This window comes from Parus major, chromosome 2 (genome assembly GCF_001522545.3).
Source record: "Parus major isolate Abel chromosome 2, Parus_major1.1, whole genome shotgun sequence".
Taxonomy (NCBI): Eukaryota; Metazoa; Chordata; class Aves; order Passeriformes; family Paridae; genus Parus; species Parus major.
This window is the reverse complement of record NC_031769.1, coordinates 20,145,351-20,160,469: the sequence shown is the minus strand read 5'-3', so window position 1 is coordinate 20,160,469 and position 15,119 is coordinate 20,145,351. Positions and strand designations below refer to the sequence as shown.

The window sequence follows — 15,119 nt, the reverse complement described above, 5'->3', positions numbered from 1 at the left end:
CAACCCTTGCAGGTAGCATTCAGATTACTCACACGCCCTCTCCAGAGAGATTTATATTTCCTCTGAGCTCAAACAACAGTCTCTGGAAGCACATGAGTAAGAAGGTCAAACTGTTTTTAGTGTCCCATTTCTTTACTTCCAACTAGAAATGTTCCCAGAAAAGGATTTTTTCCTTTTTAAATTTGTTAATGGAGGGATTCTTTTAAAGTGCTCCCGTAAAATGGAGGTAAAGTTTAGGTCTCTGAGATTAATGTCTTGTAAGTTGCTTGCAAAAAGATCAGAATTACTTGAACTTATGCCTAAGGATTCCCTGACTAATAGCTGGAAAAAGAACTCACTGATCTTTGCAAATATGTGAACTTCACACCTGAATTTTTTTGACATGCCACAAGAAATCTCCACATCACAGCAGAAGCACAATCTCTGAATTCCCAGGCCAACTGCCAGGAAGCCTGTGCATGATGTCTCTGTTTTTTATAAGGATGAGGTAGGAGTCAATTCTGTTGTGCTTTGCTGAAAATATAGATTATAGTTTATTTTTTAAAAATATTTACATAAATACTTAAGAGATTAAAACATATGTTCCAAATTTAAACTCACTTGCTGTATTATGCCAAAATGAGAAAAATCAGAAATGAAAGTTTTTAAATGCTTATGAAACTTTGATTACAAAGTTACACAAATAATTAATTGCATGAGTACAAACCTTCTCCCAATGTTTGTTTTAGTTTTCAAACATGAAATAAAATTTTGATTCCATTAAAATAAATTGAATTTGTGCTGTTTGTAGCAACAAAGTGAAAAAATTTGGTGTTTAGGGATAAATAAAAAGAGATAAATAAAAAAATAGATTCTGCAGAAGCAGAACATCTTTAGAAGTTTAAAGAACATCTTTAAAAGTTTTTCTCAGCACACAAACACATGGTCTTGCTGTATGCTGTGAAATGCAGACAGCTGCACTGTGGAAAAGCTGCTTGCAGCTGAACTACATACAGCATATGACCAGTTTGTGCCAACCTCCTTGCAGTAATTTTAGACATTTCAGCCTTGCAGTTAAACAGAGAAAAAAATAATAAAGGGGAGATATTCTTTTTGTAGTGTAAAGGTTCTGGAATTCCCCTGAAAAATGCTGAAAACTACTACCTACTCTGGTGTTAGTTGCTAGGAGATTTGACAACAAACAGAAAACTTAGGAAACATATATTTGGTGGTTTTGCTTTACTCTGACTAAAATCTACGTATTCATTGAAGATTGTGCAATAGATGATTTACAGATCTTTCCATATTACTGCCTGTCTGGTTAGCAGATGGTGTTCATTAACCAAAGAAGAATCCCTCCTCTCATGAGTAATTATAGCTGAACAGAAATGTTGTAATCTGTGGAAAACTCTGTTGTTTGCTAGGTTTTCATATTTATTCACAGGTATGTTTTAGCCACATGTTAGAAAAACCCCGTCCATAAAGTTTAAACAGAACTGGCGCTGTTCCTGCAAAATCAAAGTTAGGGAAATGAAAGGATACAGAGTTTTCCAGTTGTGGTACTCATGGTGAAACATTTCAGTAAACATAAGCTGACTCTAATTGCAAGGAGCATGCACTATAAACATTTGCCTGTACTACAATAATACTTGTGTGAAGTATAATTTGGATTTGATTCTGAAAACTTTTGCTCTCTTGGGTAGGTTTGTTTCTAGAATATTGTCCAGTGGAAGTAGTATAATTACATGAAAAGGGTTTATGCAAGAGAGTAAAAATTCAAGTGAGATACTGGTTCAGGATTTTTCTGCTTTCTGATTTGTTAATATCAGACCTTGTTCATCCTTAGATTTAGTGTGACAGAAAGACACTGAAAAGGAATAGTCATTTTTAGAAACTGAGAAAATGGCAATTTGTCAAAGGTTACACAAGAAATAAACAATAGAGCTATGATTCAGTTCCCTTGCTGACCTGCAGGGTGATACTCTGTTCAGCAATCCTAATGGATGCCTGACAAATGTTTCCAGTGAATGCCTTCTGCATCTTCGTCTAACCTCTGTTTCTGCAGTGCTTCTCTGAAGAGCTAGCAGACTATTTAACATTTGACCTGACACATATACTGACAATGTGAAACAGAAAGCAGAATAGCTGGTGAAAATTTGGACTATGCTGAGAAGAGACAATTAAATTTGAAAGGTCTGTTGACAATCAAGCAGCCAAATGAGTGAGCTTCCAACGAAATTCAGGCGTATATATAAACCAGTGAGGCCCTACATGCACGATGCTTAATAAGGTAAGTGAGAGGCCTGTGAAATATGTATCTCTCAGATATGACAGTTGTCACTGGTGTAATTTTGCACTGAGAGACCTTTGCCTTCTTGGCCTCCTGAATTTTTTTCTTTAGGGAAAGCAATTTGACTGGCATTCCATCTTTGCAATATCCAGACTGGTACCACAAGTTTGTTGTTTCTCAAAGGCCCAATATGTGTCCCATATATATTTGCCTATATTAAGCTTCCTAAAACTAAGTGAAAGTAGAATAAGCACCTTGCAGATTCAAGCTTTCCACTGGTAAGTAATTCTTTTGAAACCTTGGCTGTAGAAAAAAAATTAATAATTCAGCCAAATCAATTCTCAATCCATCCTCATCAACGAAACCCCTTTAGAAGAACAGTGTTATTACAGAACCACAATAATTTTTAAATTGACTTCTCTGCACTAGACCTTTCTATCCAAGTTAAAATTACGTAGGACACTTTTCAGCATAAATAACAGCATTCTCCTAAGATCAGTTACTAATTCTATCTTTGTGAAAGCCTTTAGGTTTTCAAAGAAACCACTTTTTAAAGTGGGTTTCCTCAGCAGCTGGAAAGATCAGATGCAAATGTTTTAAATCAAAACAGTTTTGTTTCATCTATGGCAGGAGGGGCTATTCACATCAGCTGTCAGTGAGGTAAGCTTTTGTGTTTTTTGACTGCCTCACAACTGTGAAAAAGCTGCTGGGAAGAGTGTCTGAAGCAGACTGTATCAGGCACATGGCAAACTCAAGTGCTGCTCTCTTTACCATCAAAATATGTGAATGTCCTTGATATATATCTCATAGAGGCTTCACAACTGCCAGTAAAGAAGCACATTGACAGCCTGAGGAATAGTTCACAGCAGCTTGAACTCTAGAGCACACATTTGTCACTTGAGCAGAAATAAAAGCTCTTCTCTCAGCAATATATGTAGCTCTGTTATTTTCTTGTCGGGTGAGATGTTACCAAATCTGGATGTAGATTCCCCTAAGAATTTGCCCTCAGGGAAGAAGGGACCCAAATGCTTTACTCTGAAATACCCAACTCAAAGGCTGCATCTCCTGATCAGTTCCCCTAAACAAGGAGATCTTTTCTAGTAAATATTTTTAATGAACTTGAAAGATTTTTAGAAGGGACAGGTAAATACAGTACCCCAATCACAGGGACATATCTAATTGTCCAGGGCAACCAGGCAATGTAGCCACCAAGAGTAAGAGGAATAGCTGTATTGTGCATGACACTAATGGAAAAAAAGGAAATTTTTGGAATGAACGAAAAGATGACAACTGTGGTCAGCTCTGGAGGAACTTGCTCTCACATTACAAGCTGTCAGAAGTCACAGCTGTGACGTTCTGAGCCAGCAATGACATTCCCTACGAGCCAGGCCTATCTGACCCCACAGATCCTGATCTGCTGCTTAGACACAGCCCTGCATTAGCAGTCTGGCCCTGTGCAGCATTAGGGTGGAGCTTAGTGTCCAGGAATTAACAGAAGGGTAGTGCTGTCTAACACAGAAATAAACGTCAGTGCAGCAAAGGACTGCAGAGGGGTGGGAAAGAAGGGAAAGCACAAGAGTGTTTACCATGCAGGCAGATTCTGGAAAGCTTTGAGAGCTTTAGAAAAGCAAGTTAACCCAGCACCATGGCTACTGTATGGAACTGATGTCATCTGGCTGTGCATAAAAGCCTCTGCTTTTTCTTCTTTTGTGCAGCTCCAGAATGATGTCACCCCAAAGCACAAGAAGGTACCTTTGTGCTGCGGTCCTTCCCCTGCTGGCTCCTGCTACACGTCCCACTCCGTGTGTCCCTCCCTTAGCCAGAAACGCTCCTTCATTCACCCTGCTGAACGCTGGGCACCTCTGCAGAGCCGGCAGAGCCCTCTGGGAGCCTGCAAGCTCCAGCAGTCTGCGGTAGGCACAAGGAACTCCCATTCAAACCGTGTTCAGCACGCCTTTCACCTCAGCAACCCACAGTGGGGCCTCTGCAGCCCACTTCAGCTGCTTCACAGTGCTGTCAAACCTGAATGCTGCAGACTGATAAGACAGACAGGGAAACTGGAATGATTTAATTATTTTCAAGGTTGGAACCCCTATGGGATGTACAATGGCACAGGATTTAACCTTGCTACAGTCCACAATTGCTGTTAAATAAGTAGAATGAAAAATATCACATTTGTAGCCCCACTTATGAAGAAACTTGCGAACACAATTTGCTATTGTACAATCATTAACAGATTTGTTTATAGTTGGCATGCAGGCTTGCCTATTTAATAAGGACTGTGGCAGTTTTCATGACATGCAAGAACAAGAGAATAAACACTCAAAGCACATCCTGACCGATATTATTTCATGCAGAGAAATGGGGCAGGGGCAGCTGGAAGTGGACAATACCAAAGAAAACAAGTACCACTAAATTAAACTATAGAGAAGCCTGCACAGAAAGCAGAAATCTACAGAAATGGAAAAAACTGAGGGCTGAATGTTCTCATTAAAAAGGACAAATCACACACAGTTACCCCTGACAGCATCTATCTCCTGTTCAGTACAGAAATTCTGGACACGCCCCTCATCCCTGTACCTACTCCTGGAAATGAAAGCATATTTCACTAATAGCTCTCAGTCTCCAATCAGCTGATCTTTGATGGTGGACATGTGCAGAAACATCCACTGGGAAAGTAAGTGAAGAATTATGAAGAAATGCAATGCATTTGGAGCTGTAATGGGTTATTTTTATTTAGATGGTGTAGAGTGGCATAAGCTGAATTACACATACAGGGAAGGAAACCTACCTTCCCAGAGGAAACCTGGCTAACTTACCGTTAGCATGCCATAGCATCTGGAACCCACTTCTAGCATTCAGTCCATCAGAGTAAAACTCCACATGAAGGCTGGTCCCCGTAGTGCTCCCTGCCAGTGGAAGAGACTCTCCACAGAAAATGCCTATAAGGCTGGCTTGTGCATCAGGCCCATCATAGAGCTGAAATGAAATTTAAAAAAGTATGCCAGTGAGTAAAAAGAAGTTCCCCAATTAAGCAGCTCCCCAATGTTTTGTACAGGATTAAAAAATGAATTAAAAAAAAAAAAAAAAGCAGTGAGACTTCTCCCACTGGCCACCCTTGCACAGCAATATGAGCCTGGGGAGTGTGGAAAGATTTGGGTAAAATGATGAGTAAATACAATGCCAATATGTCTTTAAACCTGGCTGCACACTGTGTGCAGTAGGAAGGGTTTGCTGTTTCTGTTTTGGTGTGTATTGGGGGTTGCTGGGGAGGAAGATAAAGGGCAAGTGGCAATGAACTGAAATAGAAAGAAAAAGAGGATGTTAGCAGTCTGATTTGCCCATGCACCTAACATGCTGAGTGCCTCCAAACCCCTTGGTGACAACTCTGTGTACATCTTCATCTGTTTAAGAATGAAGATGTACACAGAGTTGTTTAAGAATTAAACTTCCTGCACTCAGGTGCAGGAAATTTAATGCATGGCTTTTTATGGCTTCAAAATCTCATGCTAAAATCTCACTTTGGGGGAAAATTTTACTGAGCCATGCTTCTTAAATTTGATTTCCTTGTCATAGTCTATGTACTGGTATTTTGACAATCAGTGTGTTGTCAGATGTAGCCAGCCTGAAAATCTTTTTGTTCTCCAAATGCAGATGAGGAATCCTCCATCCCACTCTTAAAACGTTGCTACTCTTAAAAAAAATCCAAAATCAACCAAACAATCAAAACAATCAAAACAACAAAATGCTAGGGAAATATTTCTGTATTTAAATATTTAAATGATGTCTGAAGGCAGTCATATACTCACAATTAAATGAAAGCAATACATATTTTGATGGGGTGATAGTAGATACTTGGAGCTTTTTAACTTTTTTATATCTGTTGTCTCCAGACAGGTTTAAATGGTCTTTCAAATTCTAGTTTTGCAAGTTTTTTCAAATCCAGCATATCACACTGAACATATTTCTGTGTTCTCACCCATGCCCCAGTGCAATTTTTCAGGTGTGAGGAATGTAATTTTTACAAAGCTAGTAAAAATGAAATATTTTAGCTAGATTGCCTTTGATTTAAAAATCAGATTGCTGGTTATTTTCAGATTAGGACTTGCTTTGTTGTTTCTATCTTGGTTACTATGATTCTTAAAGTTTAGGAAAACAGCAACCTTTGTCCTTTATTACCACTTTGTGACAGTACATCTGATCTGTCTCAAAAAAAGCATATCTTCCTAACACAACCAGCAAATTACTGGCACAGAAACCACGTATGAACATTCTCATTGTGCATTTTTGGCATGGTTCCTTTCAGAATCTCAACAAAAACTTTTCTCTCTTCTGAAGCCATTACTGTAAAGTTGTCTCCATGCAAAGAATAAAATCTATGCTCTCTAGAAAAACAGTGAAGGTTTATTTATCTTTGCTCTCCATTCAAATCTCTTTTCCTATATCTTTGATTCCACTAAAAATTCTTCTAAATTCAGTACTGTATAACTCATACTGTGGAAATAGGATATGTCAGCAAATATTGATTACCATGCTAGGTACTAATTGTCATACATATTTTCTGGCAGACTCATGCATGAGAAAGGCTGGGGGTTATTGACTCATTCTGTTGAAGATGAGATGCTGGTGTTGCAGAATCTTCAGAAATCTTGTTATGCATATAAAGCACAGTTGGGGCCAAGAAACCAACTCAAATGGTTTCAAATCCTCTGGCAGACAGTCCAGTTTAAATGTTTTTTTTTCAAATAAAGAAAAAATAAAAAAATTTGGAGTTAGTTCTGCCAGAAGTTAGGGGTAAATTTCAGGAATAATTCTATGGTAATATTCTATGGCCTATTTCATGACTGATGACCATCAATCTAATACAATGAAAAACTCAAAGCAAGCTAAGTGTATTGCAAACTGAGAACTATCACTCTATTTAGTATGGTTTCTCTTGGTGAAATAAAAAAAAATTGAAAGTTTCTAATTGCAGACACATTGCTGATGGTGATCAGATGTATTTGAAAATAAATATAAATTGTCCTAAAGATTAGATGGCAGTATGTTGAATATCAATCTTTTTTTTTTTAAAAGGAAAATGACCTTGTAAAAATGAGCTGTCCCATGTCCAGCATTACAGTTATGACCTTATTCCAAGACAGTGTGAAAGCTTTGCACATTCTTTCAAAGCATAAGTTCAGCAAAATAAAATCAGGTCAGATCCAATTAGATTTTTTCAAAGTACTTCCTTTGACAAATTTGTGGTATACTACTCATATTTCTGTGGCTTCAAGCCATGGAAATCTTGCACCAGAAAAATATGAATGGTGAAGAATGAATCAATGTGGAGATCACTGAATAGTAGCTAAAACCATATCAAGATACATATTCACAATGTACTGCTAGCCCTAGTGATTGCAAATGAAAATCCATTCTAAAGAACTATGGACCAAATCACACCTAGAAACTTCCAAATCCAAACAACAACAGCAAAAAAGCTTTATGCATCTTCTGCAACTTGATTCATCAAGTAAATATTATCTTGATCTAAGACAGAGAATGCCACATTTCTGTCATTTCCTCTGAAAACAGTCAATCAGTTTTTCTAGACACAAAGCATGGTTACTATGGCAATCCCTTCATGCCGTGCTGCCCCGTGGGTTTGAGTTCAGAGCAGCATTTCACAGGGGATTTGAGTGCCTGGCCAGCTGTAACTCATTGGGAGAGGCAGAACCACGACTGCTAGAATTACAGCTGGGGTTTTTTGAGCTGTCTTTCATTTCTAAATGAAGGGAACAGCTGTGTGTTTTCACAGGGCATTTTGAACTTCTCAAACCACCGTTTGCTCTCACAGAAACACAAGCAAGTGAAACTGAAGCTGAACACAGATCTCATGAGCCATAATTTCTCTACTGATCTCTGAGATAAAGTTTCTTAAGTCAGGCTCTGCTTTGTCAGCTGTGTTACCTTAAACTGCTGCAAATCGAAGGAAGCTTCTGCCATCTATATGAGGCAAGACAGTCATCATGATTGTGCAAGACAATTGGGTTTTAGGGTGGTGTGTTAGTCACTCCTGCACCATACTGACTTGAGAAATGGCTGATTTGACTCCCTTCCAGCTCCCTATTGAGAAGAAAGTGCTTGTTCCCCTTCTGTGTATATATTGGTTTTGTAATATATTTATTTGTTCAGACCTTTTAGCCTCCACCAGAAAATCCAAGCGCTTCATAATGATTTTGGCAGACAATTCAACCAGCAAAACATGTAAACACCTGCAACACACATTCAGATCCTCAGCCTCTCCTTTTTAGCCAAAATTGCCCAGGAGCAAGCAGAACGCTCCATTTCATAGGCCTGCACCCCGGCACTGGGTCCAGTTTGAATGAATTATTAGGCACGGCTCAATAACTGTTAGAAGAAACTCCTTACCAGGCTCCCTAGGAGCAAGTGTATAGGTTGACCTGAAGGTAAAAAGGGGATGTACCAGCTCTCTAAGGGATGAATCAAGATGTGTGATGTGTGACTGCCCCACAGCAAAGTGGCAGCTGAAAACCATCTGCTATACATTAGAACAGGGTTGGGAAAGCAGGACTAGCAAAAGCTGCAGGAAGGGTTCGGCTTGGGTAGCTCTCCTGAGGGGACACCATGGTCACCAGTATTGCATTTTGGCTTTTCTGAGTCTTCAGCCTGGAAATATGTCACTAACACCAATAATGATGCCCTGGAGACCACAGCTGTTCACTTCTCTTTGGAGGAGCAAAGCAAAAGGGCATGACCTGTGTCACAGAAAAGCTCATTACCAGAACTGGAGCAGGGGCTCAAGGACTGAGCTGACTGGAAAATGAGGTTTCCTCTACTTGGAAGAAATAAAGGTCTATAAAAATGGGGAAAAATAAACTTGGAATGTGTTCCATTTGGACATACTCGAGGTAGGGACAATTTTCTAGCTGAGTGCCTTGTCAAGCTTATTCTGTCTTGCAAAGTGAGCCTTTCAGACTGGAAGTAAGACTCCATCTGTTCAGTTTTCCTGGCAGAAAACTAGGGGGTGGAGAGCAGGGTGGGTGGGTGGAGGGATTGTTAGGGCAAAATAGCAGTTTTCTCCTGGAGAATATTATTTCTATGAAAAGGTACAGGGTTTTGTTTTCATCAGGAAAAACATTGCAGAGGAAAAGCCCATGCCTAATCAGCTCTGGAAAAAAGCTGTTTATATACACTAGTTAGTCATAACACATAGTCTTGATCAAAAGTGATAGTCTTCAAAAACAAATTCTTCATTTTATATGAGAGGAAAATCTATCCTATGAATACTGACAGTTCTCTTTAATTGTACTGTAAATAATACTGTCATCAGATGTCATGAATTAATCATAATAATGAGCAATTATACTAATAATTGTCTCCAACTGAGTCCTGAAACAAACTATTTGCTATCAGAAAATCTTTGTACAGGGGCCAGCAGCAACAGTCCTTGGCTTTTTTTGCAGAACTCAGGAAAGGAGGTGTTGCCTTGGATCACAGCAACAGAGCTATGAGTGTCCCACCCATGGTCAGAGCCTCTAGGACAGTCTGACACACACAAGTATCCCTTTCCTCTTAGAAGCAGGAAAGCTTATATGGGATTGTTTGGATCTAAACACCAGAGGCAGTGATTACAGGTTTCTGAATAGCACTTCCTGAAAGGATATGAAAGGAAATTTTGGAAAGGAAATTTTGATGGCATTGCCACAAATATATTACCAGAAGACAAAAAGAAGCAAAAACCAGAAAATATAATCCTCATCCAAGTAACAGAAGGCAGTCTAAATAGAGATCACCACAAGAATTAACATAAACAAAAATAATTAATTTCCAAGCAACACATTTCCTTCCAGAAGGGATAGAGTGCAAACTTAAGAACCTACAGGTCTGTCAGCCAGTGAAAAACCCAAACAAATTAAAGCTCCAGGATGTGGCCCAATGTGCTAGCTGAGCACCACAATGACATTGTTTCACAGAAACAAAGGCAGCTTAAGACTTTGAGTGACTGACTGCATGGAGCCTTGACACTTCTGAACAAACAGAACAAAATAAGGTTATGTTTGTGCTTGCATGATGAAAAGAATTTGCAATAGCCACTAGAAAAAGGCCCTCCTGAAGAATTCATTCTAATTAATATTTTATTATGATTATTTAAATATGTTTATGCCCTAGAGGGCTATGATAAAAGTCCTTGCTCTGATCAGCACAGGCACCTTTCTTGTCTCCACACAATGACACACCTTCACTAATGAACCATTTTATTCCATAGTACAATGGAATTTGACATCAGGCATCACTTAGACATGTAGGCATACTACTTAATCTTGCTGGGATTTATCTAACATATGGAAATAAATAAATGTCTAGTTTTTTAATAGTAAGACTTTTATCTGAGTCTATGTTTTGTCTTGTAACCTGAGCCTGACATAATCGGAGTCCTTTGAAAATTTTGAGCAATGTTGAAGTCCACATTACACTGGAGTGATTTTTTTTTTTTTAAATAGTTTTTCCCCTCTTGCATTAGCAGATACTTCCTTCTCAAAGAAAATAAAGATTTTTAACTACAGTCATATCTGTTCATTCATGTCTTTCTAGGGAAGGTTTATTTCTTCAAATTATATTAAACCAATATTTTTTGTTAGCAATGAATGAATAATAAGAATGTAAGAAATGCAGGGTGTATCTTTTAAAATTGTTTTAGATACAGGAGTAGGAAATAACTGCTGCTGAAGAAAGGAATGACTAGGAGACATCCACCTAGTCAGTACATCCCAAGATCTGCACTTAAAACCTTATTTGTTTAGCATGCCATTCTAAATCTCCAAAGCTCTATCAGGATGGCACCTCCTCCTAAGACACATGCTGTGGTGGACAGAACCCAGATGGGTCCCTAAAGAATCTCTGCAGCTTTTGCTGACCAAGAGAGTGCCTGGGGATCCACGCCTTTGTGGCAGTGTGGGATCACGTTCCTGGAAATGAGGCTGTTGCTATTTTGGTAGAGTGACTGCTGTCCTCAAAGCAGAAATTGAGGCGGTTCCTCTGCATCCAGAATCCACTCGTGGTGGAGGGAACAGGACAGCTTTTGAGCTTGGGACAATAATATTTCCAGAGTTATTCTTCAGCAGAAATCTGTGTGAAAAGCTCCTTACAAAGGGAGGGGCTGTGCCTAAGCGGGTAGAGAAGTGTGCCTGCTCTGAAAAGCCCAGGGTGATCTGAGCAGTTTGCAGCGCTGCTGTCTTGTGCCCAGTGCATTGCCAGCCCAGCTGAACTGAAGTGTAAGTGGAAGGAATATCACACTGACACCATAAAGGGCCAGAGAGGGCAGGAAGGACTCTGAGAATTCCCCCTTATTTGAGAAAATTTGCATCATGCATATCTATGGACACTATGGAGAGTTGCAGCTTGGTCTCAGCAAATGGAGATAAAAAGGAAATATTCCTGCCTCTTAGGCTTTCAGGCTTGCTTATGGAACAATGCAGGGGGTGCACATGACCTTCCTCAAAGTCCAGTGTGGTTTTTTCTGAGCTGTATGGGGTCTTCCCTTGATGAGGGGAAGCTTTGACTGATTTAAATGGAGTTTCTCCAGCGACAATGTAACATTTTTATTGCAACGCCTGTGCTGAGTGTGGTAAGTCTCATAGATAATGGCCAGGCTTTCCAGCAAAATCTAAAATACAGAAGAAGAACAAAGGAAAAAAGAATCCAGCTGCAACTAGATGAGTCCCAAATAGTCTTTCTCCAACAAGGGACGTGCCCACTAGCATCATATGGTGGTATTTCACAGTCATTTCATTGTACCATGCTTTTTTTTTCTGAAGGAACAGGCTAAGTCACATTGCTATGAGCTGGCAGGGTATGGAAAACACCAGGTCCATGAAGGTCTGACTCATTTTGTGAGTCCAAAAGAGGAGTCTGTGCTGGCTTCACTTGTGCTTCTTCTCAACTGAGGTTTCTGTAGGCACCAGCCAACCCTGTCATCAGTACAAATTTAGCTATTGTGAAGGGTCAGGGGTTTGTGTGCGCTTGCAATTTTGCTTCTACACAACCTTTCAAACAACGAAACCAAAGTGTACCTTGATTCTGGCAATGCAGGCAATTAGAAAAACAAAAAATCAGAGTCCTGAGCTGGTCTGGTTTAGGGTGGACAGCTTTTTGGCCTGACACTCTGTTTAAATGTCCAGATCTCTCACTGAAAATCAGTGCATGGGCTAAGATTTCTTTGTATATTAATGGTGAAGCCTGGCAGGAAAACCTGAGAATCATCACTTTTGTCCTTACAGTTTTACACTGAAGGATTTCTTGTGGAGGCTCATAACCCCCTGAAGGAATTCAGGGATGTGCTGTTGTGCTGCCAGCTTGCATGATAATATGTTAATGGATACCACTGCAGCCTGGCCAGCAGGCTGTGATTTGATGTCTGGGTGCAGGACCTGGGTGGGTATATTTCATACATCATCTGCTTCTCCAGGGAAATGTACTACCAATGACATGCATGGCCATAAGAAAATCAATGCATGGCCATAAGAAAAGCAATTCCCTGTGCTTGAAGAATTCCTGCAGCACTTTAGAATGACATAGTCATAAATAAAATGAAATAATGGTAATTTCCTAATATAGCATATTTACTAATTTCAAAAGGGAGTAAAACTAGAAACAGGGTAAGATATTTTTATGTTAAGCTAATAGAACAGGAGGATGAACAGATGAGTGCAAGCAACAATTATCTAATGGAGTATTCCCAGATGGAGAAAAAGGATATTATGGCACATCCCTGGAATGCTACTGTGGTTTAAAAAAGAGGGAAAAAAAAGACATATCCTGCTACCACCAGAAGGAAATGAAGGAGTTCTCAGGAGCAGATGCCATATTAATTACTGTATTAATTCAATACTATTCCTCATATAATCGTGCAATGGTATTTTAACCACTTTGAGCCTAGTTGTTGAAAGAGTCTGGGCTCCTTAAGCACACTGACAGTAAGCAAGTAAGGCAGTGCTCTTGTCCAAAGTGGAACTCTGTCCTGGCCTGCAGCAGAAGAAAGGTATTTGTTGTTATCAGAGAGTTGTTTGCCCTCATAAGATGTTCTTTTGCATTAACCCAAGGATAATTCCAACACTGACAGTAGATGCACAGACCAAAGTGGTGAAACCTGGACAGAGAGCTCTGAAATTTATCTTGCTGCCTGACACAATTTTGCTATTTGCTTATCAGGCTGCTGACATCTTGCAAAATGTTGGGCAAGGTCTGCCCTTGTCCTGGCCAGGACAGAGTTGATTTTTTGCAGTAAAATTTTGCAGGTGGGAGTGGGCATGACCAGGACACAGGGATTATTCTGTACCACCTCACTTCATTACCAGGGGACAGGGTCAGGAACAAGTAGCTCCTTCTGGCTTAGAAAACCTGACAGAGCGAGCTGCCTGGTATTGTCAATTACAGTTTGGGGTTTTTTTTTTGCCTATATGAATAATTTCTTTTCTTATACCCTCTGTCATTACTATTGTAGCTGATACTGTTAATTTTCTTATCTCAGCCCTTGGTCTTTGCCTTTTGTGCCTCCAGTTGAAGGGGGGAAAGGGGAGCAGTGCATGTCTTTAGTGGGAGTACTAAATTGGAGAATATCACTCCTAAGCCAGGACATTAACATGTAAGCAATAAAAGTAGATGCTAAACAGACTGGACATCAAGGAATGGTAGTACTTTCTGAGCAGAAGAACACAGAGGGACATTGTCACTGAAAGACAGAATGATCAGTGGTTTTTAAATAATATTTTTCTTGTATAAGGAAGGAGTATATGTCAGTTCTACAGAAGGACTCTCATCTTCAGTGCAAAAACATGACATTCTCTCTACTTTGCCTCCCCAGAGATTATGTTCTGCCATACCAAATAAGAAGGTAATTCATCATTAAGGATGGGGAGTTAAATATATGCTTGTTCAGTTAATAATCTGATGAATGTAGAGGAAAGAATGACATTTCTATGTCATTCCCTGCAATATCTCACTAGTTACAGCCCCATGACTCCTCTAGAAAGACTAATGTCAGGTTATTTAGCCAAGACACAGCAAGCAATATAAGTTAAAGACCATCCAATCTAATTAGTGTATCATCACCAGTAAACAGTCTCCTATTTGATATGCCTTGTATCTTATTATTATCACTTCTGTACATGTCTTTATCAGAAGCAATTAATCTCATAATCTTGCAACTTCACTGTTGCAAGAACTTAAAACTCCTTCCAAAATGTCACACATCCTATGAGCATTACTAGCAATGAGCCAACATCCTCTGACAGGACATGAAACACTGCACAGTGCTCATTTGCTGGGAAAGTGCTCATATGAGATTCATGCTAGAGACTGACATAATAAAAAAACTGCAGTTTTGCTTCCCTCCCACACTGCCATTTTTCATTTTCTGGCAGCTACACACAGAGGCAGAGAATTGCCACAAAGTCAGAAGAGCAGAGTTTTTTCCTTCCTACTTGACACACATACAAATAGTTGTATATGCTGAAGTGGTGGAGATGCAGGTCTTGCCCAGACCAGACCAAGCTGGAGTCACCTAATTCTCCCTGCAGAGAGTGTTGCTCACCATGAGTAACACCTGCCAGCTGGTGGAATGGTGACCTAGCTGACAAGAAGATCAAAGGAGAAAAGGAAATAGGTAATACAATACACAGCTGACTTCTCATTGTACAGATGTGACAGAATTTCAGTCTGGAAGAACCATGCATTGTATTTGTACTTACTTGTACTCACTGGACATCTGACTATATTTTTCCTGCCCTTAATGTGAAACAGTTATTTGCTCTATGGCATGATAATATCTTTGGTAACTGAAAATCACTAG

The 15,119-nt window shown here is 39.6% G+C and overlaps 1 protein-coding gene across 1 annotated transcript in view; it reads right to left on the bottom strand.

Moving 5' to 3' along the window:
• The window catches only part of CUBN (cubilin), a 142,050-nt gene that overhangs the window by 80,663 nt on the left and 46,268 nt on the right, over window positions 1–15,119 (bottom strand). Inside the window, exon 28 of the mRNA XM_015618252.3 lies at window positions 5,089–5,248. Coding sequence (XP_015473738.1) covers window positions 5,089–5,248 — 160 coding nt within the window. The remainder of the gene's footprint in view (window positions 1–5,088; window positions 5,249–15,119) is intronic.